Below are 24,184 nucleotides of genomic sequence, written 5' to 3'. Positions count from 1 at the left end.
GTTAACTTTTTAAATTTGTGAAATCATATTATTATAAAAAATTCTAAAAATAATGTTTATGAAATATTAATGATTTGATTTGCATAATATACTGATGATAAATATTTTATATTTGGTATCATCAACCTAAATATATAGAATATAAGATTTTCCTTTTCAATTATTGGTTGCAGTCGATTTTATTGAATTTGAATTTGAAATTTTTTATTTAATTAGGAATTTAACTCCATTTTGTAGGAGTTGTCTTTTTATTTATATTATATTTAATATATGAAATTTATTAAAAAATATATAAGATATTTTAGTTTAAATTTTTTTTAAAGTTTATTTTTTTAATATATTCATTTGAAATAGATGGATTTATGAGATTTCTTGTTATAGAATTATTATAAAATATATTAACAAAAACACTTTATATGCATTTCTAAAGATCCTTTGGAACTGACAAATGGGGTGACCAAATTAAACTGTTTCAACAATGGTGAACTAGAAATTGTTCCAACAATGGTGCGGTGAGTGTAGATCGAGCACCTTCAGATAATTCCAAAACCCATCACTATTGGTATTTAGTATCATCACCCTTCGACACCACTGACGGCACCGATTAATAGCTTTCTTACAATTTAACCCGTTATTAGTCTTTACATGCAACGAAATTGAGCCATCGGACACTGGCCCCATATCAGTCTACCCAAATTACACCATAAAAGGCTACCATCGTTTGACAGTCCCTTCATTGCTGGAAACCACCAAAATAGCCAATACTTTCCTCCCTCAACCACTGAAAATCATTTCGATATTTGATTCAATGGCTGATGGGTCCTATAGAAGGGTTAAAGAAGAGAAGAAAAGTAGAGAAGAAACTTGAAGAAAATGCCTCTACTTCTTCTGAGATAGAACGATCTATTAATTGGTGGGATGCACTTTCCAAAAGGATGAATGGTATGTTCGCTTTTAACAGTTTTTCTGTGTCTGACACTTGAACATTTTCTTTTTCCTGTTTTTATTGTCTTTATTTTGAATTGTCCTTTTTAAGTTAATTCTCGATTGTAATTGAAGTAGTAAAAAACTTGTATTTAAATTTCAATTAATAAAATAAAAATATTTTATGATGAAGTCTACTGAGTGAGAAAGCAATAAAGAAAAATACTCGACAATCGATCGACTAAGAAAGTACACCCTAGGGGTAGAGAGGGTGATACAGATGTCATAATGGAGGCGGTTTTGGCTTTAGAGAAGCCTCGGTCTTGGAAGGACTACCTGGTGGGGACTGACTTTCAGGCTGAAGGGAAAGCAGCGACAGCATACAACTTTGACGATGATGGAGATTTTGAATTACTGTATGCAGATGTCGTGCGATCTTCAATTAATGACATCCCGTCAATTAATTTCTCTGAACGGGTAAATCAGATACTCATTAAGGACATGGCGTATACAGTGGTAATTAAGCTGATAAGCCTTACGAGGATGGGCAGACGATGGATTGCAATCAAGATCAAGCAAAAATGAGCTAGTAGTGCTGTTCATTGGAAATTTGTGAGATTTATCTTAAACATCCAGATGAAGTAAGAGGTTGATGTTTCTTAGGGTATGAGGGCGAGGCCGTACATACATCCGTTTTATGTAAAGAGGTTTGTCTTCTAGTGAATTTTTCTAAATGGAATTGAATCAGAATCAACGTCTCTTTATGCATTCATTTCATGCATTCGCATTACATGACATCATATGCATTAAAATCCATTGAAAAAGCCTAATTGAGTAAAATTATTTCAGTTAATTTGGAAAACCAACACCCTCACGGCACCCAAGCAAAGGCTAGAGAAATGGACCAAGGGTTGGAGAAATTAGAGCAAATGCAAGTGTGGATCCAGGAGTAATTGACCAAATTTTAGCAAGATATCAGAGATCAGTTGTTAGAATTCCAAAGAAATATAATGTGTCAGTTAACCCAGTTATTGGCTAAAGGGTTAGAAAGAGGAAAGACCCAGTGGTCCACTTTGGGGATAATAATGAGAACCCTACATATCCTTCAGGCTTCACCCCAACAAATACCCAAGCACAACCAAATGCATATCCACAAAGGGCAATTGTTAACATCTGACCCCAATATCAGACCAGCACCTCGACACCGGTGAATTTCCAGACTGGCTCAGGTTCTAACTCAATGGGCAATTTAACTAATCCTGTTGTCATTGATGATCAAGCAAAAACAGAACAGGCGAGGGTGGATTTCCCAAAACAATTTGAAAATCGTTACAAACGGAAAGGGCGAGAGTGGAACTCTCAAATCAATACTTTAAAGGCCCCAAGGAAGAAGGGGAATAAGGGGGATAATGTAGGCAGATATAGCATGGACTACTCAAAACCAATCACTATGGGTCGGCCAAAGATGAAGACTAGCTATCAGGGCCCTTTAAAGTAAAAATCTTATACGATGACAAATACAGAAGGGCCTCAGTTCACACCTATACCGATGTCATATAGTGAGTTATATCAAAGCCTATTTAATGCACATGTGGTGTCTCCCTTCTATTTGAAACCAATGTTGCCCCCATTTCCTAAATGGTATAATGCAAATGCTTAGTGTGAATACCATGCAGGAATTGAGGGGCATTCGATAGAAAATTGCACCGCATTCAAAAGGATGGTTGAAAGACTCATTAATATAGGCGTTGTCAAATTTGATGATTCATCCAGTGCAGAAAATCCGCTACCCAATCATGATTGATAATGGGGTGAATGTGATGTATGAGGAAGTGTTGAGAGGCGTTCACATCAATGCCATATATAAAGACACAATTGAAAAAGGTCCTTGTTAGATATTCGCTCTTATCAACTTGGAGATGTTCTAAATAATTGGATTGCAGAGGAAATTCCTGTAGTTTTAGAGCTTACTCAGAGTAATGTTTAGAACACTCTTATTGCTTTTAGCCTAGAAGTGATAAGAACACCTTTGTGAAATAGGCTCATGTTTGAAAGTTATTATTTTAATACATCATTGTGATCATTTTTTTGAGCTAATATTCTTTTATTCTTTACAATTCTTTCATTCTTTTAGATTTTTCTTCTAAATCATTCTTTCATTCGTTCATAATCATATTGTACAAATAATTCTTCATAAATTTATACATTCTTTTGTATATTCTTTGGTATTTATTATGGGCCCCTGGATATCAATGACATGAATGACACTGCTACAGATTTAGAGTCTCCTTTTGAGCAAGACATGTGTTTAGAGGGCTCTCATGACTTTGAAGATGACATAGATCGTAGCCTATCTCCAGACTTGTTGATGATGGTAGAGCAAGAAGTGAACAAATTTTACCTCTTGAAGAGATAATGGAGATTGTAACTTTAAGAGAACATGCATAACCGGAGAAACGAAGCAAGACCTTGTTAAGTTACTTCAAGAGTTCAAAGATGTCTTCGTATGGTTATACCAGGATATGCCCAGGTTAAGCACTGATATTGTAATTTGAGCAATAGTACGTTAAAAATTTACAGTATGTTTAAGATTCACATCACGAACGATGCAGTTAGAATTCTTAATCGGGGCAATACCTTCTTCTCTGGCTTATTCCGTTGAAGTCAAATTGTCATTTTTCTGTATTTTTGTTAGATTTCATCCTAATTGAAGAGGAAGATCTAAAATTTTCTCATCATAGTTAAATTTCACCCCAAAAGGCTCTATGAGAGAAACTTGATGCCAAAGAAGATCTTTCGCATACAAAATGAAAGTGGAAGATCTTATGGGGAAGACCTTATCTAGAATAATATTGATTCTGATCGAAAGGGATGACCAGGACTTGCCTAATACTATGAGTGCAGATTCAATGCAAAAAAAAGAACAAAAAAAAAAGAAAAGAACAAAAAAGAACAAAAAAAAGAAAAAAGAAACAAAAAAACCTCTACCGGGGCAATGTCTTTCTCTTTAGCTTATCATGGTTTTTTCTATTAAAGTTAAAATTCTTTCTCTTCGGGTATTGGCTGAGCTGAAGTAGGATGAAGATACAATTTCGATACGATCAGTTGAACTTAATTGAAGGAAAAAAGGCTAAAAGCTATTCGTCATGGTCAGATGTACCAAAAACAGATGATGCGAGCTTACAACAAAAAGGTTCGTCCCAGAGAATTCCACGAGGGAGACCTGGTATTGAAAAGATCTTTCCTCTACAAAAGGATTTTAGAGAAAAATGAGTGCCAAATTGGGAATTTTCTTATGTTGTAAAGAAGACCTTTTCCAGAGGAGCACTGATCTTGAGTGAGATGGATAGTAAAACTTGTCTAATCCTGTAAACTCAGATTTAGTCAAGAAATACTTCGCTTAAAGAAGGAGAGGACCAAGGTAAAAATCTACAAATAGCACTTTGAGTCGCAAAAAAAAATGATAATGTGAAAAAATGTGAAAAAATGAAAATAAAAATGAAAATGAAAAATGAAAAATGAAAAATGGAAAAAATAAAAATGGAGAGGCTAAGGTGAAAACCCGCAAAGGGCGCCTTAGACCAAAGGGGATTTGAGTTGAAAATCCAAAAAGGGCAGCTCAAATTTTGATCAGAATAGGGCAAGAAGTGATCAGAGTAGCTTAGAATGTTGATCAGAATGGGGCATGTGGTGGTCTTGTTATACCTGAATCAACAGTAAAGGGTATGCGACATCCCGGGGCATCGACAGAGTACTGTAGATCTCCTAAACACATGTCAAACTCAGAATGGTCTTCAGGAAGTTTGTACAGGGAAATTCAACCTGCGATATCTAGAGCACCTGATTTTCATACTATTCATATTGAATTGCTTGTTCTTGGAATACTTCATTCTTTTTCAAGATACAAGTCAATTCCTCTTTTATTCTCAATATTCTTGATAATTTATTCATTACAGGTTATGCTTTCAAATTAATTCCATTTTATTCATAGTTTTGTTCTTTTTTGCAAGCGTGTTGCATTAGAATAATAATTAATGGACTAATAAAACTTTCACAAGGGAAGTTTTGCATATTACTCTAGAAGTTTCTAAATAATACAGTAACTTGAAACAGGACAATTGTTTAGAACGCACCAAGTTTAAAGGTTGAAATATCTGGGAAGGAAAGGTCTAAATTGAGACTATCCCTTTAGATTTTGTTGTCAAAACATTGATTGAACAAAGTGACAAGATGTCGTGTTGGTGACAAAGCGTCAATGAACAAGCAAGCAATGATCACCTTGCAATAAGAAGAGGTTTCCTCGGAGAAAGAAATTCTTTATTTGTGCATAGGCATTTGTTATGACACCTTGAGAATGGTATAAAGGACCAAAGTGCTTCACCTTGCAATAAGAGAAGATTGAGAGACCAGATTTTTTTTCTACCCTTAGGTTACAGCGGGAGAAAGATGGTACCAATGTTGCATCCCAGTAGATTGAACTTTGAAGTTCACAGTGGGGGCAATTTGATTGAGTGTTTTTTGGAGATGCTAGCCGAGCAAAAGGACGTTGTAGTGCGTCAGTGATACGGATTTAATAAACTTTGAGTAATGACAACCTAAGTGGGATCATTCTCAAAAAAAATAATATTTTACATTCATACACGTCTAGTTAGGAGCATTTGATTCATTCTGATCATGATATCCTAATCACTAGGCATAATTAGGTTCATAAGTTGAATTATACAGGTCATGTTCCTCAGAAGACAAACTGGTGAAACTTCAGCCTTGCCTTCCTGAGTTTGCAACTGACCAGACTGAAGATAGTAGATATTGCCTTCCTGTACTGATAGAGAAGCAGATCGAAGATACCAGCTTTGTCTCCCTGGGCAGTAGTGGAGCAGGTTGAAAATAGCAAATCTTGCCTTCCTGTACTGACAGAGAAGCAGATCGAAGATACCAGCCTTGTCTCCCTAGGCAGTAGTAGAGTAGGCTGAAGATAGTAGATTTTGCCTTCCTGTACTGACAGAGAAGCAGATCGAAGATACCAGCCTTGTCTTACTGGGCAGCAGTGGAGTAGGTCGAAAATGACAGATCTTGCCTTCCTGTACTGGCAGCGAAGCAGATCAAAGACATCAGTCTTATCGCCATGACGTTGCAATTAAAAAGATTGAAGCCACAATGGTGGATCTTATTTTCTTGGCGTCGCAGCGGAGCAGATTGAAGCCACAATGGCGGATCATATCTCCCTAGCGTTAAGGCTTGGATTAGCTGAAGTGGAGTGGATTGAAGTTGTGGGCAGCGAATCCTATCTCTTTAGCATTACAGTGGAAAAGATTGAAGCCACAACGACAGATCTTACTTCCCTGGTGGCACAGTGGAACAGATTGAAGCTACGATAGCGGATCTGGTTCCCCCAACATTGCAGTTAAACAATTTGAATAATCCTATCTCCCTGAAGATGCAGTGGAGCGGATTAAAATCATAGATCTTATCTCTTTGAAGTTGCAGAGAGCAGATCACATATAGTCTTATCTCCCTGAAGTTGCAGTGGAGCAGACAGAAGAAACTAATCCTATCTCACTAAAGTTGCAGTTGAGCGGATTAAAATGGTGAATCCTATACCTCTGAAGTTGTAGTAGGTCAGATTAAATCCCCATGACAGATCTCATCTTTTTGAAGTTGCAGAAGAGCATATCGTATCCAGTCTTATCTTCCTGAGGTTGCAGTGGAACAGACTAGAGATAGCAAATTTTATTCTTTTGAGAAGCTATAAGATACAACTTCTATCTCCTTAACGTTGCAGTGGAGTGGATTGAAGCCCCAGTTCCTATACCTCTGAGGATGCAGTAGGATGGAATGAAGCCACTTGAAGAAGAAGAGACCCGAAGTCCAGCAAGGCCAAGCAAAATTGGCCATTTCTAAAGTCTTTGCTCTGTTCTCGTTACACGATAACGAACAAAGAGGGGCAGCTGTAATAGGCCAATTTTGGCCTGGCTAAAAACCAACAGCCCAAATACATTTGGCCCAATTGGCCCAAAATTAACCATAGCCCACAACGTGTTTTCAGCAGCAATGGAAGCAGAAACCGCAGATCCTCGCACGTTCTCCATCTACAGCAACGACCCCATCACCCCACGTTGCAATCACCCACGTTCAGCGATCCCTCGCGTTCTACCTGCAACAAAACCACAAACAACAACAAATAAAAAGGAGGGCTAGAATAGCAACAGGGGGGTTACGAAAATTAAGAGAAAAAAGAAGAAATAGAGAATAGGGGGTTTACATTTTTGTATCAGAAAATTATTGAGAGAGTTTATAAAAACAAGAAATTGGAGCAAAAATAAGAAATCTTTTGAAAAGGTGATTCTCTTTGTGTTTTATTTTCCTTTTATTTTTCTTTTTTTTCCTTTGATACTCTGTTTTGTGCGCAAAAAGAAAGGAAAACAGAGGAGGTGCTTACCTGGGGTTCGGTCTCATCGTACCACCATCGGTGGTGGCGTTGTGGGCATAGGTTTAGTCTGTTGGAGAAATTAGAATAGTGGCTAATATTAGGGTTAGCATTGATTTTATTTTAAAGTGAAGGAGATGGTGCAGTGAAAGAAACAACACCGTTTGGACTTTATGCCAAGGTTCAATGGATTATTTGCAAGATTGGCCCTTTATTCTTTGAGGGGTGTTTAAATCAGTTTTTTAATACATTATTATTATTATTTTAAAATTTAGCCATATGTTTTATGTTTGTTTCACTTCGGTCTTTATTGAAACGCAGCGTTTTGGGAGAGTGAATTAATTCCCCTTTTAGTCCTCATCAGTTGTATGCGTGTTCAATAGAGTTCGCGCATTTATGTTTATTTCAAATTCACCTTTAAATTCTGTTTATTTTCAAATTAATCATTTATTTGTCATTTTAAAGGTTTTTTTATAATATTGTTAAATTGTTATTATTACTGTATTATTATTAGTATTATTTATTATTATATTAAATATTAATATTATTATACCTATATATATACGCATATGTATGTTAATATGTATATGTACATATTTTAAATGGTTTTACAATATATATACATGTCTTATATGTTTTATTATTACTTTATTTTTCTTAGTTTTAGATACATATATACATACATATACTTATATTTTATACTTTTCATATAGTTTTTCATATTTTTTAATCCAAATATATATATTTTAATATATGTATATACATACACTATTCAAAATTATTTTCTGCATTTTTCTTGCATATACATATATATACGCATTTTTCATAATTTATTTATTTTACTTATATTTTTTATACCTATACATATTTGACACTTTATTTTCATAACTTTTATATACATGTTTAATATATGCATATGTATATTTTTAAAATTCACTTATATATCATACTTACATATACACATTTTGTAAACATATATACATATAATTTAAGTTAAAGTATTTGTTTCATATTATACATTAACTTTTTTTTTAACTTACCTTTTAGAAAATATATTTTTTGGTTTTGTCAAAGCATTAAAATCATTTTCTTTTGATTTAAAAGTTTTTAAAATAAATGCAATATTCGATGTTCAGGATTTTTCGAGGAAATTGAGCCATAACGTATTGGGTTCCGATTTTCTTTATTAATCCTAAATAATCGGAAATATTCTTTTTCAAAACGCATAAACAAAAATCATTTTCGGGAATTCAACATGTTATGTCCTAACGTATTGGTCATGATATAATTACTTCCTCAAAATGAAGATTTACTTATAAAGCAAAAGTGATATTCAAAGTTCAGGGATTTTGAGAAATTGTACCCTAACATATTGGGTCTCAATTTCTTCGTCTGACTTGAATAATTGATTATCCTTTTCAGATTTCAACATTTTAGTTTAACAAAATCTTTTTAATTTTCGACACCAAGACATTAAATAATCAAATTCGGTACCGATTTTGGGTGTTATGAGGGTGCTAACCCTTCCTTGTGCGTAATTGACTCCCGAACCCATTTTCTTAAATTTCGTAGACCAAATTTATTTTTAAGGTGGGCCGATCACACCTAAATCACGGATCGGTGGCGACTCCAATTTTTGTTTTTAAAGTCGACAACTAAATTTTTTGTTTTCAAAAAAATGGTTTCGACAACCTTATTAGTAGGCTTTTAAAAAAATATATTTTATAGTACTGCTAAACATTTAGAACAAATAAATTTGAGCCTTAAACACATAAAAATTTTCATGAAGCCAACATATCATTAGTAATTTTCTTTCACGAAAATAAACATCACTTAAGTGCTTTTTGGTATCATAATAATGTATTATAGCAACTTTTCAAACACAATATTCACAATAATCACACTAGCAATAATAATGTCTAAATAAAAATGTTAAATTTCTAATTAATCCTAATTTTTTTCAAGGATATGTATTAAGCAACCACTAAATATTATAACTCAATCATGACGTTAGGAGTCTCATACAAAATCAATAATCCCAAAATCATTCAATAAAAAAAAATTGCATAAAAATCCTAATTTATCATAAGAAAAGCCACAATCCTAATTTTCTAGAGATTAATCAATAAAGGATGAAAAGAAAAGGATAGTTGTTACCAAATTAGGAGACTAACATGAAAGTATTGAAAGATTTAACACCTATCTTGAAAATTTATCGAGAGTAAGAAAATAAAAGAAATTTGAAAAAAAAGTGATAGTGTCTAAAGAAAATAAAGGAATTTGGGATTTTTGAGTTTCGGGGAAGACATTCATTTATTTTTATATAAAATAGTTTATTTTATAAAATAAATCTTTTATAAAAATTTGTGGGAGTCTTTTTCAAATATTTGCGGGATCAATTTTTGTTTGTGAATTACTACATCAATTATAAAAAAAAAATTGTAAGTAATATTTTTGTTTTTTTTTTTATTTTCCGTGGGATCAATTGACCCCACAACCTTCAGCACGACTCCACCATTGCTAGCCAGGAGGCTTAGGCCACCTACTTTGCATCAATCAATGAAGTAATTATTTTTCATACTTTGAAAAGTGTAGTTATTTTCTGAGTTCTTCTTTCAAGTTACTTTGCTGAGTTGATGAAGACTTCAACTTATAAATCTCTCTTATCGACCTTTATGTTTTTCAATTGGCAGTTTCGTAGACAGATTCGCTCGTTGATTGACTTTTCTAACTAAGTAGTTCAAGGGTTTCATAAGGCTTTTCTTATCTCTTTCTCTCTTTGTTTTTTTATCTTGGGTTCTGCATTATTTTGTATCAATTTCCATTGCATTTTGGTGTTGAGTCCATTTTTCAAACACCAAGAAAGGAGTTGCACATTCGTATTTCCATATTGACTAAATTCGGTCTTGGTAAAGTTAAATCCTCAACTAAATCTAATTACGGGGATTCCAACCCTTAGTGCTTCAGGCTGTCACAAGTCAAGAGAATTTTTAACTAAATCTCTTAACCAACAAAAGAAGATATACGTGGATAATTACCAAAAGTTGATAGAGGCCTTTTCCAACCAATCCAGAAAGTGAGTTCTTCTGAAGCAATTTCTAGAATGTGGATATTGTGGTGAAAAAGACCTTCTAAGATGTAATAGTTCCAACAAGGGTTGAGATAACATCTTGTTCCAAATTTAATGTTGAAATCACTAAAGAGACATATTGTGTTAAAGAAGAGATTTGTAAAATTTATGGTAGCGAACATGTACTTCGTGATGAAGAAGAAAGTAGTTGACTAGAGTTCTGTTTATAAGAATTCTTTAACCATAACTCATATTTGTCTAGTGATGTTTCTTTGATTCAAGATTTTGTGGATCTATGGTGGACAGCCCATTGCTTGTTAAAGCAAGTCTAAGATTGAAGGACAACTCTTTTTGAATAAGGGGAGAATAAATAGGAACGATATTTTGTATGAGATCCAAATATATTTTGTATAACATCTTCAAATTCTTAAAATGGTGATGAATATTATGTTTTTGATATGAATGTAACCGATCCATTCGAATTTAGTAATGATGTTGGATTAAAAGTGCCACTTAGTAGAAATTTCAATTTTAGAAGATTATAAAAGAAGATAGACTGTACAAGTTTCGGAGAAAGAAAAAGTCTTTTGCTTGATGGAGTAACTTAGAAAAATTATGAAGAGCAACAGTGTTTTACCCAAAGACGTTAAATAAATAAACTTTTTGAGAGAGAATTCAATTTATTTTTCTAATTATTTTAGTATTACGTATTTACTATTTTATTTTTATTTAATTCTATTTCAATTCTAGAGCAACCGTTTCATGACCCTTCTAGCTACCACACACTCTCTAATAAGCAGCAGCTCCTTCACCCACTGCACACCGTGGTTCTTTTCCAAGCTCTCCCATCACTACACCAAAACAGGCTTTTAGCGGCATTTTTAGTGCAGTTTGTATAAAAAACGCAACTAAAAATCGAGTATTAGCGGCGCTTTATATAAAATGTCGCTAAAGATCGAGCATTAGCGGCGCTTTAAGGAAAACGCCGCAAAAAACCTAAACCCCACAACATCGTTTTTTTGACCTTTCAGGGCTTTAGAGGTGTTTTTGGAGAAGCGCCGCTAATGCTCAAGGGATTTAGCGGCGTTTTTGGAGAAGCGCCGCTAATGCTCAGGGCTTTAGCGGCGTTTTTGGAAAAGCGCCGCTAATGCTTAGGGCTTTAGCGGCGTTTTTTGAGAAGCGCCGCTAATGCTCAGGGCTTTAGCGGCGTTCTTGTAAAAGCGCCGCAAAAACATTTTATATGCCTAATTACTATTTAATTTGTTTATTTTTATTAATTAAAATTCAATTTATTTTTAATTGAATATTTGTTAAAAATAGATAAATTTGAAACAATGACACGTAGAAATAATTTGAAATAAAAAAATAGAAAAATATTTGTTAAAAATGGAAATATTAAAATATTATTATTTAAAATAATTTTAAAGTTTGTACAATATTATTGAGTGTTTTTTAATTTACGTATTAAAAAATTTCTTATATAATCGTAAAAGAGAATATTAATTTTAAAATATTGAATTAATTATCTCTATAGTTTAAGGTTTTTGGTTTAGGGTATATGGCATATAGTTTAAGGTTTATGGATTATGGGTTTAGGGGTTATGGTTTTAAAGTTTATGGTTTAAGGTTTAGGATTTAGGGGTTATGATTTATGGTTTAAGGTTATATATTAAGAGTTGGGGTTTAAGGTTTAGGGGTAAGGGGTTGAGGGTTAAGAGTTAGGGGTTTATGATTTAGGGTTTAGATTAATTATTTTTTTAATTTATATATTAAATAATTTATTATATAACTGTAAAAGAGATAATATTAAATTGATATATTAAAATTATGATTATAGTTTAAATTATTTATAAATAATTGATATATTAAATAATTTAATATATTAAAATAATGATTATAGAGTTCTTGGTACATGACTAATTGTTTTTTAATTTATATAATCGTAAAAGAGATAGTATTATGGTTTTATGGTTTATTGTTTAAGGGTTGAGATTTAAATTTTAGGGGTTAGGGGTTAGGGGTTTAGGGTTTTAGGGTTATGTTGTATGATTTATGGTTCAGGGGATAGGGTTTAGGGTTTAGATTAATTAGTATTTTTTAATTCATATATTAAATAATTTATTATATAATTGTGAAAGAGATAATATTAATTTTGATATATTAAAATTATGATGATAGTTTAAATTATTTAAGAGATAATCGATAAACTTTATATATATTAAATGGTTTAGGATTGAAGGTTTACTTGAGATTTGTTAAATGATGAAATTTTATACAATCAATAATTAATGCATTTATATTTAAAAAATATTTAATCTAAACCATTTGATATATTTAAATATTAGATTTTAAAAAAATTGATAAATAAATAAATAAAAAGTAACATATTGATGTGGATAGGTAACTATCTATTTTGGATAGGACCAAATTATAACAAATAAAAATGAAATATAAGTACCAAAATCATTCCACATCGAACATCTAACAAAATAATAGTAATTATATTTTAGTTAGAAAAAAATATCTCTAATAAAATAGAGATTAGATCGGAAAAGAATAATTTAAAATCATGATTAAAGTCTCAATCTTTAATAGAAATTTGATATGTGAGAGATTAATTGCTTATATTGAATAATTCTAACTTAATAATTAATTACAGTCATTTTATTATTTGTTTTCTTATTAAAATAAAAATATTTATTTTGAGAGTACTTCGTTTATTTTATTTTATAAAAAATAGTAATAAAAAATGTTTTATAAAATTACTTAACTAATCATTTTTAGTAGACAAAATAAAAATTTTTTAGCAGAGCAAAACGGTATCATTTTGTTTAAAAAAGAAACAATTTTTTACGACGTTTTCTGAAAAAACGCCGCAAAAATTAGCAATAGCGGCGTTTTTATAATAAACGCCGCAAAGAATAATTTTACTTAATAAAACAGCGTCGTTTTATTAAAAATGAAATCATTTTTTGTAGCATTTTTATCTAAAACGCCACAAGTAAAAAACAATAGCGGCGTTTTTTATGCGTTTTTATAAAAAACGCGGCAAAAGGTAATCTAAATCCCGCTCAGTTTTTTGGTTACCCGCTCGTTACTCCCTCCTCTTCTCATCTCCCAAATAAAAGTTTATACTTGATTCTTTTTCCCTTTTAATCTCAAAATTTGCCCCCAAATTTCCCATTTTCAGCAACACCAAGTAAATACACCTACACCAATTACATTTCTTTTTCCTTTTAATTTCACTGCACTGAATTCACTCACCATAGCTACTCATTTTCTCTCGATCTGTTAGGGTTTCTTTTAATTTTAGGCTTTCAAGGGAAACATACAGTTTCCTTTTAATTTTACTGGTGATTTCTATGGAGACGGAAACCCTAGATGATAAGAAACCGGAGGAAGAGGAGGTGAAAGAGAGACTGAAACTTCCCATTGAATAAGAAATCAATAGAAGGAAAAAGAAATCAGATCTTTCTGAATAAGAAGAAGAAAAATCAGTACTTTCTTTCCATTGAAGAACAAGAAGTGAAAGAGGATATCAAGGGAAAATGTCAAGAGAAAAACTAAGAAGAGCCGCACTTCCTCCTGTTCAAGAGGTGTTCTTTTTTATTTCTATTGCTCTCAGTATTTTTTTTTTGAGATTATTTTCAGTGAAAGAAAAAATTTTGGAAATAACCCATCATTTTTTTTCCTTTTCATTTCACTGCACTAAATTCACTCACCATAGCTACTCCTTTAATTTTACTGGTGATTTCTGTGGCGACGGAAACCCTAGATGAGAAGAAATCGGAGGAAGAGGAGTTGAATGATAAAAGAAACGAAGAGGGGACTAAGGCTGTTCGCTGAAATAAAGAGATAAAAAAAAAGGTTGAAGAAGGTGAAGGATCTCTGTTTTAGTTTCTTTTTCTGTCTTTGCTTTAAAAAAATATTTTTTCTGATGGGATTTTATGTTGAATGCTAAACATAACATGATTGTTCTGACGCCATTAATTTGTTGAACTTTTGAAGCTGTAAAGCATACAGCTATAGTCTTCCATTCTCTGATCAGTGACTTGTATACATTCTCTCATTTCAGAATAGTTCATTTCTAGAACTGTTACCAATTGTTCGACAACATATTATTGATGGTTTCACACCCAAGGCCCTTGATGTATTTCGAAGAGAATTTGATTTCTTTGACAAAGTTACATCCATTTCTGGTGTCCTATTTCCTCTTCCAAAGGAGGAACGCCGGGCTGGCATCAGGAGGTATTTCCCTTTATTAATGATTCCACTTATGTCATGTCTGATTTCTTTCTGGCAATTAAATTGGTTGAGTGGCATGCTATTGGTTTAAGGAGTTGGAGAAAATTCAAGTGCAGGGAGATGACCTTTATTTGCCAACTGCTCCTAATAAACTTGTGTGTGAATTGGACAGGACACATTATGGGTTGAATTGCTTACACATAAGCACAAAATTCTATCTTGTACCAATAATTTTGGGAAAATTCAAAACCCCCTTTATGTGCTTGGCTGCCCATGTTGGCACATTTATGCACCAATTATGGGGCTATCTCCCTTTTTTCTCCTACAAAAGACAAGGGATACTATGAGCACCAACCAACTCTGAAAGGGGGTTTCCTTTTTAGTATGTTATGGGAGTTTTGGATTTTAGAAATTGATCTTTCCGCTGGAATAAAAGCACCCTAACTCACCTTTTGAGATTACAGTTGCATTTATGTAACAAATTTCTAGTTATTCAATTTTAAGTTCCTAATACAGTTCCAGGTTGCATAATTGCACTTGTTTAGCTTTCTTGTTTTGCTGGGTAAAATGCATTATCTTGATTTCTTACATAAAGCCATGCTGCCATCTTTTTATAATTGACTTTTATACAAGGTTGGAGATGATTGTCGACAAGATGTTCTTGCTCTTCAAGTGATAGCTCTTCTAAGAGACATATTTACAGCTGTTGGACTTAATCTCTATTTATTTCCCTATGGTGCTCTCCCAACTGGTCCAGAGAAAGGTATTATTGAGGTGAGCATATCTTCTAATCTGTTAAGCTCTTGTTTTGCATCTACATTAATTCTGTTACACTAGTGAAGGAACCATTGAATTGTGTAATTCTTTTTGACATAACAGCTAAATTTTCAAGGAAAAGACCTTTAAGGGAATATAAATCTCCCACTGCTGAGTTGTTTTTGGTTTTGGTTTGTCTTATTGTTGTCATTCTTGCAATTGTCTGTCCTAGCTCTTAGGTCTTTCACCATCACAACAGAGAATGACTTTCTAAGAAGGTTTTGTTAAGTGAATTTAGGGAATACCACTGCTATTTTCACCTTGCTCCCCCAATGTGTACTATACAATCGAATATGATGATGTGGTTTGATTTACCAGTGAAGTTACTTGTGCATGTGTCTTGTTAAAGGATAATCATTCCTAGGTACTGTAATGAATATTTTACTTAATAAGTTCCCTCTTTTTCTTATATATAAAAAATACAAATTTAACTATTTAATAATAGAATAACAAAAAAAAATCAAATTTTGAAAACATCTAAAAATTTTATAATTGAATGAGTATCCTTATAGTATATATTTTTAAAAAAAAGTACATATTATATTTTTGATTGATATTTGAATAAATATTTAAAAAAAATAAAGAAAGAGTTAGAAGAAAGGTGAGAGGCATGTGAAGATATCTAAAAGGGAATAACAAGTTGGGGACGTGAAATGCAGTCATTGAACAGATTTAAGAAATGGAATATTATAAGAATAGGTATTAATTAATTAGTATATTAGCTGGAGTAGAAGCCACCAGTATCTTGCGTTTCAAGTACAAGTACCTTTTATTATTTATTATTTTTTTATTATTTTTTTCTAAAATATACACAACCATGGGACACGTAACCAAATAATTACGCTTCCCTTCACTATTATATTAGGGTAAAATATAAGAACAGTGACTTAATTATATAATTTATTCTATTTTAGTCGCTTAATTATTCATTTTTATTTAATTATTTAATTTTTTGAAATTAAATATTTAATATATTCTCTCATTAGTTGTAGGTGAGTGATTGAAAAGTTGTCGTGAGTTTTTTTATTAGTCTAATAACAAATTTAATCCTCTAATATTTATATGTTATATTAATTTAATTCTAAATTTAAAAAATTCAACGATCCTTAATTCTCATGTATATATTGTGCTTATATTTTTGTTTTATAATTATATATTTTGATATGTTAATATAAATTAGCATATGATATATTGTGAGTATTAAATTTTAATTCCACAAGTGGAATTAAAACGTTATCAGATGTTTTATTTTTATAATACTGATTTTCTTTTTATACTACAATCTAATAACTTATATCACATTATGCAAAGGACACTCTAATAGCATATTATCATTATGACTTTTAAGTTTAATGAATGGCATATTATCATTATGATATTAGCAATATATGCATAGTGAACAGTATTGTAGGCTTTGCCTTTGGTTATATTCCTTTTTGATGAACAGAGGCTTGAATTTTATGTTTAACTTTTTAACCTGTATTTTGTCCTTGTTCTGTTTCTTGACTATCAGGCAGCTAATGGCTGTGATATTGAGCATGTTGTGTATGAATTTTTCACACAAGCGTTTGTATTATATGAAGAAGAAATTGCGGTAATTGTACTACTCAAATCAGCTATTGTTGAAGTCTGTTATGCCTTTCTAATTTGTGTGGGGTTTCATGAATGTTTATTGATCATAGGACTCTAAAGCCCAAGGGACTGCAATTCATCTGATAATTGGGACTCCCCAGAGGATGAATGTATTTGGTGTTGAGAACAGAGATACTTTGACACACAAAGCCACAGGAGTAATATTGCTTCCTCTTCTCTGATTCATTGTACTTCATTGAACTGTTTATACAAAACTTAAATATGTGTTACTTTGGTCAATATTCAGCTCGGCTATTGAAGAAGGCTGATCAGTGCAGAGCGGTTTATGCATGTTCCCATCTATTTTGGGTTGATGATCAGGATGACATAAAGGACGGAGAGAGGTCTGGCCTCAAAACTTGTCCTTTGGTTTAGATTTTTTTTCATGTAAACATTAAATTCATTCTAACAATAAGAAACTGAAAAAAATTTGCGGGAGAGGTTGTAGGGTCCTCTAACAATAAGCAAATCACCAGTTCCGCAATCCAAGGGCTGATAGAATTAATTAATACTGAGATGCAAAGTGATTCCACAAACCCTGATAGTGTGGCGGATGCTTTCCTTGCCAGCACTTTGCGTTACATTCAGTTCTAAAAACAAAAAGGTGGTGTAGTGGGTGAGAAATTCGATTCCGTTAAACTGTAAATTGTTGAGTCATGTAAAGAAGTAATGCATGGTAGTTAGAGATGTAAATAGGCGTTTATTCTGGATTTGGATTTCATATTTGCTTGATTATATCTTTTATTAAACTGTAAATTATTGAGTCATGTAAATTGTATTATATCTTTTATTACCAAGATTTACTTGATTAAGAAAATGCATTGTATTTTTTATTACCTTGCAATGTGTATAATCATAGGTTTGTTTAACAAGTCAGTCTGTTGCTTATATGTATTATTTATTTTAGTTTTGATTCTAAATTTTTATTTTTACTTTAATATTTACGATAACTTGAGTTCTAACGTTTGGATTTTAATTGTGTTATTAATTTATTATTTTAAATTCTAAAACTAAATTCATTAATTTTTATATTTAATTTTAAAGTTAAAATTTTCATAGAAAATTTAATTTAAATAATATTTTTTATCTTTAAAAGTATATTTAAAATTCAAATTTAAAAAATAAAATAAAATAAAATATTTATCATAAAAATAAATATTATTTGATTAAAATATATTTTTTAAAAGTTATGTTTTTAGCGGCGTTTTTGCGAGAAGCGCCGGTAAAGGTTTATTCTTTAGTGGCGTTTATGATAAAAGCGCCGCTAGAGGTCATGTTCTTTTAGCGGTGTTTGTGGGAAAAGCGCCACTAAAGTTAGCGACGCTATCATTAGCGGCGTTTTTTGTGGCGCTTCTCAAAGCGCCACTAAAAGTTTTAGCTCCACTAAAGGCCTAAAAAAGCGCCACTAAAAGTCTGTTTTGGTATAGTGCATCCCAAAAATGCCCCCTTGCCGCCCCACTATTTGCTTCTAGCAACAAAGCCACAACCACCTTTCATTCCATCCTTCGCCGCACCAACCACCAGTCACCTTCACCATCTTCACAAACGCCCCGCTATTATTATTAGACTCCATGTCATTATATTATTTTTATTATTTTATTATTAATTATTCTATTTAACTCATTATTTAATTCTTTTTATTAACTATAAATACACGATGGCATCTAGTATTATTTTGATAATAAAGCAAAATTTCTCTAATCACATTCAAGACAAACATACCACAAAATTAAATACTTCACATTCAAGCACAATCCCCTTATGTCCCATCAAGAGATGACAAATTACTAACTCACCTCAACAACAAAGCTCTAATCAATCCTCGATGGCTGCATCTCAATTGCGGCCAATTCTTGTAGTACTGCTTCCTCCTGACCCTCCTCAACTCATAACCCCAATAGTTTTCCCCTTCTAACATTTCCAAGGTCTCCTTAAGAATCACTCTTTTTCTATTCTTAAAACCCGAGTCTAACAAGGATGCATTGACTATCCTATAGATTTTTTGTTAAAAAAAAAAGACTATCCTATAGATTTTGGGCTAGTTTTGGATTAACTTTTCTTACCTTCTGCCTTCCTACCACTTCCTCTTTTCTTCATTCACTAGGTGTCATCAAACTTTTCACAATTTCATCAATTTGTCTTACTCTCCTTTTAATGGTAGCCACCCTGTTTTTGAAGGGAAGAGTAATTATATATATATATATATTATTTTTTATATTATTATTAAAGTAAAAATTATAAAATCTAAAGAAAACTAAAATTACATAGATTTATAATATATATATAAATATTATTTCACGTTGGAATATACCTAAATAAATTGTTGTCTAAATTCAAGTGAGCCTTGGAAATAGTTTTTCCAAATTCATTCTAAACATTTTTTAGTTGATTTATATATTATTAGTTTTTCATAAAAGATCATATTTTTATATTATTATTCTAAAACTAAAAATATAAAAATTTATAAAAATCAATACCATTCAAATTAAAGATAATTTAAAAAAAAATAAAATAATTAAAGATAATATAAAAATATATAAATTTGTAAATATATAAAAATTAAGACCATCGACATAAGATAACTTTAATTAAAGATAAGCTCATTTAAATTAAGACCATTTACTCCCTAGAAAGGTAAATAATATTCTTATTATGTTTTAGATAAGAGAAAGTTTATATTTAATTTAGATGGTTTTAATTTTCATGCTTTTTTATGAAGATATATATATTTAAAAATAAATTTTAAAAATTTTTAATTATAAAATAATAATATAAAAAATGATATTTTATGACAAAGCTAATAATATATAAAATTACTAAAAAAACATGTCTAGAATGAATCTAGACAAATGATTGCATGGGTTCACTTAAATCTTGATAGCTATTTTTCTAGATTCATTATGATGTAAAATAATATTGATAATATTTTATAAATTTATATATTTTTAATTTCAAAATAATAATATAAAAGATATGAGATGTTATAAAAATAATTTAGACAATTATTTGTGAAAGTATGAAAAAAATTATACTTTTAAATTTTTTTAGTTTTATCACGCGCTCTAATTGATTGTTAATATCAGGTGAATTAAAATTAAGGGCGTTAAGTGCAATACTTAAAAGTTGATATCGACTCAAAACAAGTCGAAAAGTTAAAAGGACAAAAATGTATATTAATCAATGCGAACATAAAATATATATATAATCATGAACTACTAAAGTGGGAATATAGTAATAAATAAGAGAATAATGAGAGTTTTCAAGAGAACTCTTTAAAAGGTAAATATAACCCATGTTATCAATGTGATAACATAGGTTATTGGACACATATGTGGTGTATGCCCAAATATTTTATTTCTCTTAATATTCTTTGAGGAAAGATATGAGAATGGTAATAATGAATTCTATCATTATAGATATAAAATATTTATCTTATTCGGTACTGTAACAAACAAATCTTATTCTAATATTTGATAGTACAAAATTAGTTGAAAGCTCCAAAAGAGCTAATATATCAATATCTAAAAAGCACAAAATCTATGATGGTTAATGCATTAGTTTTAAAATATATTCATCATAATGGATATTATATTGAGATTGTAAATGAAGAAAAGATTATATTTCATATGAATCACTATTGCTATAAATATCTATTTTGAAAGGATAAAAAAGAAAGAAAGGAGGATTGAGTTATTGATTACTCTTGTTATTAAATTGAATTCACTGTGATTATCTTTGTGATCTTTTTTCATCATGCCCATTAAGAGATTGAAAACAAACTTTGACTGTGAAAAATCTACTTATGAGCAATAGAATATGTTAATTCTATCTAAAGCTCGTTATGGTTGGATGCACCTAAAGTTGCAATTTTTTTTAAATTGTGAGTATAACTCTACAGCATTCAGAATAAGTTCTCGATTAAAATTACGTGGAAAATTATTACTGATGAGAACTTGCAAGATAGAAAACTTATGTATGAAAAGTCATTGGTTATGTACCTGTTGTACATCTAGAAAATAAGATTCACTCTCAAAATTTGCTATTAATAAATTTTGATTGGATTCAAAGTCTACTACTGGAGTTTAATTTTCTAACTTCTTGATAAAATCGTCAAGACTCAAGGCAAAAAAAAATGCACATCTCTAAATATTAAATCTGTTTGATATATGGTTTAAATATTTGATATGGTCTTCTTTTTAAGTTTTGATTACATGAGTTGCATATTGTTTTAAGCATCTCATTTGTTCATGAAAATGAATATTAACTAATTTATTTATGTCACTATAGTAGGTTTTATAATTAAATAATATATTTGATTAAAACATATCTAGTATGCAAATTTGTGTTAATAAACCAATGAGTTTTATGATTATTTGTATTTGATTTAGTTCAAAGAATTGTTAAAGGTAGTAGTTCATACGTTTTATATTATTTCATGTGTTAATTATTTAGAAAAATGACATAAGCAATTGTAAATGAAAAGTTCTATGAGCATGAATGGTTGAATTTTAAATTAAATTTCATGCATGTTTATGATGATGGTTATGAAAGAAAAAAAATGCTAGTTTTTAATTATGTCATATTTTTATGTTTCAGATGTGATTTTTATTGATATATTTAATTTAGGCTTATTTCTATACATGATCTACGCAGTTATTCTTGGTAATTAATTGATTATGCAAAACTCTTGTTAAAAGGGCTTTAAAAGTATTTTGAATTTATCTCATCTCTCATTATGGATAAACAAAATAATGAGTTATTTGTTCCACCAGTTTTACTCCATTCCCTGAAGTGAATGTAGCAATTCATAACAATTATGAAAATTTATCTTATTGTCATTATTGACAAATAGATAAGAAGAAGATGGATGATTCAAAATGGTGCCAAATGTTTATTCTTAGTACATAATGCTCAATGATTTATACTAATTTATCATTCATTGAAGCAAATGATATCTATATAATCTTATTGGTAAAAGATATGATATATGCTTACATTATTGTCTAAATTACTTTTTGCACATTCTTTGAAGTGAATGTTTGCAATAAATATAATAAATTTTATAATTATTATTTTTGGACATTTGAAGATTTTGGCATATTCCTTGAAGCAAATATTGCATATAATTGTTTGGAAATTATATTTATTTTGTTGACTTAGTGGCATTATAAACTTCACATTGATTTAGACATTTCCAGTAGTAAATGTCACAATAGTACTTATATGTGGATACAAAGTAAAATGAATGACAATAAAAGTATCAATTTGTCACAATTTATATTGACATTATTAGTACAATTGAAATGCATGTTAAAGTAAACCAGAAGTTTACTGATACAAATGCATTTACTACTTGGCGTGACCAGTTACACCATCCTGGATCATATATGATGCAAAAATTAATTGAGAATTCATATGGACATTCATTAAAGAACCAAAAGATTCTTTAATTTAAAGAATTCTCATTTGTTGCTTGTTCTCAATGAAAATTGATTATTAGAAACTCACTAGCTAAAGTTGAGATTTAATGTCTTGCATTTTTGAAATGAATATGAGCCTATTCATCCACCATGTGGATTATTTTGATATTATATGATTTTGGTAGATGCATCTACACAATAATCACATATGTGTTATCAACTTGCAACCTATCGTTTGCAAGATTGCTTATTTATATAATTAATTTTTAGATCATACAATTAAGACAATTCATCTTGCTAATACAGATGAGTTTATATATTAGTCTTTTATTGATTGAGTTTGAAAAACTTTTTTAAAAGTTTGTTATTTATGCGCATAATGGTTTAGAGAAATTATTGATTGAACGCCTTTGGTTAATGTCTAAACCATTACTTATGATAACTAAACTTCCTATTTCAACAAGAGATTATGTTGATTTATGTGTTGTACACATCAAGTCAATAAGTTATAAATACACCCAATTACAATTGATTTTTGGCCAAGAACTAAATATTTCTCATCTTTGAGTTTTTGTATGTGCGTATATGTTCCAATTGCTCCACCACAACAAAGATGAGTGAATATTCAAAGAAAGTTGGGAATATATATTAATTACGAGTCTCCTTTATGTTTTAAATATATTGGAGATTCAATTATAACATAATTTGTGATTACTATTTTGATTCGATAGTTTTCCCAACATTAGGGGGAGAAAAATAATAACTTGTAATGAGTTAGGGGGAGAGTAATTTGAACCAGAAGTTTAACAAGGATAAATCATTCCAAGTTCCAAAAATGAAAATTCTTATAAATGAAAATAATTCTTCTAGATGATTATATAGTGGAGGCGGGTGCTCCAGAAAAGACCCAAGACATAACTAATAAGTAAAACTCCATAAGAGATTCAGGTACATGAAACTAAATATTAAAATAGTGAAAATAAAAAAATCTCGATACGTTATGTCAATTCAAGAAAATGTGAAACCGATAATAAAAGTGGTCGACAATGGTTTTGCATGTAGTATTATTGTTGAAATAATGAAATAAAATGAGGATCTTGAATAAATCTATTGAGAAATATAGATATGAAATAAATTCGTCAAAATAGAGAAGTACAATTAAATTCATGGAGTTTTTGGACCAATAGTCCAAATATCTAAAGGTATAAAGCCAGTGAGGGTACAAATGAAATAGTTTTGCAAAAGCGGAATAAAAATATGAAGTTTTTCGCTAAGCCCTGGCATTGATTGTGAAAAGATATAATATTCTTTTGTAGTGGATGCAATAACCTTTAGATATATTATTAAATTGATAGTTTATAAAAGATTTAATTTGCGTTTAATGGTTGTTGTTACAACCTTTTATGAATTACTATATAGTAAAGTTTATATTAAAATCTTTGAAGGATTTAGAATGCTAGAAGCATATTGAAATTCTTGGGATATTGTTCATTTATATGATTTCAAATAATTTGAACATATGTGGTAAATTTTACATAGTGAATAGTAGTTGAAATATGAATATAAGATGATCCAAAATACTTATTTGTGTTTTTATAGAAGAATCATGATTAAAGTTTGTTATGATTATTGTTGAAACTCCTGAAGATC

General features: G+C 30.6%; 1 protein-coding gene across 9 annotated transcripts; it reads left to right on the top strand.

The window, feature by feature from the left end:
- The first annotated feature begins 13,487 nt into the window (after positions 1 to 13,487).
- LOC107920989 (phosphatidylinositol 4-kinase alpha 2-like) lies at positions 13,488 to 17,950 on the top strand. 9 transcript variants are annotated; one of them, XR_001690883.2, is made up of 8 exons: positions 13,489 to 14,017; positions 14,197 to 14,298; positions 14,497 to 14,669; positions 15,300 to 15,440; positions 16,996 to 17,076; positions 17,165 to 17,272; positions 17,362 to 17,458; positions 17,563 to 17,950. XR_001690883.2 is itself a non-coding variant. In XM_016850836.2 (3 exons), the coding sequence occupies exons 1-3, from the start codon at positions 13,970 to 13,972 to the stop codon at positions 15,011 to 15,013; spliced, it is 477 nt and encodes a 158-aa protein (XP_016706325.2). In that variant the 5' UTR covers positions 13,497 to 13,969; the 3' UTR covers positions 15,014 to 15,122. The 9 variants fall into 9 exon arrangements, 1 of the variants encoding a protein (XP_016706325.2); XR_005908941.1 differs by having other exon boundaries at positions 13,491 to 14,017; positions 14,149 to 14,288; XR_005908939.1 differs by having other exon boundaries at positions 13,497 to 14,017; positions 14,197 to 14,288.
- Positions 17,951 to 24,184: the final 6,234 nt, after the last annotated feature.

The sequence above is a fragment of the Gossypium hirsutum genome, chromosome D01 (assembly GCF_007990345.1).
Source record: "Gossypium hirsutum isolate 1008001.06 chromosome D01, Gossypium_hirsutum_v2.1, whole genome shotgun sequence".
NCBI classification, from domain to species: domain Eukaryota; kingdom Viridiplantae; phylum Streptophyta; class Magnoliopsida; order Malvales; family Malvaceae; genus Gossypium; species Gossypium hirsutum.
Note: the sequence above shows the minus strand (reverse complement) of the source record. Positions and strands in the feature narration are given on the sequence as shown.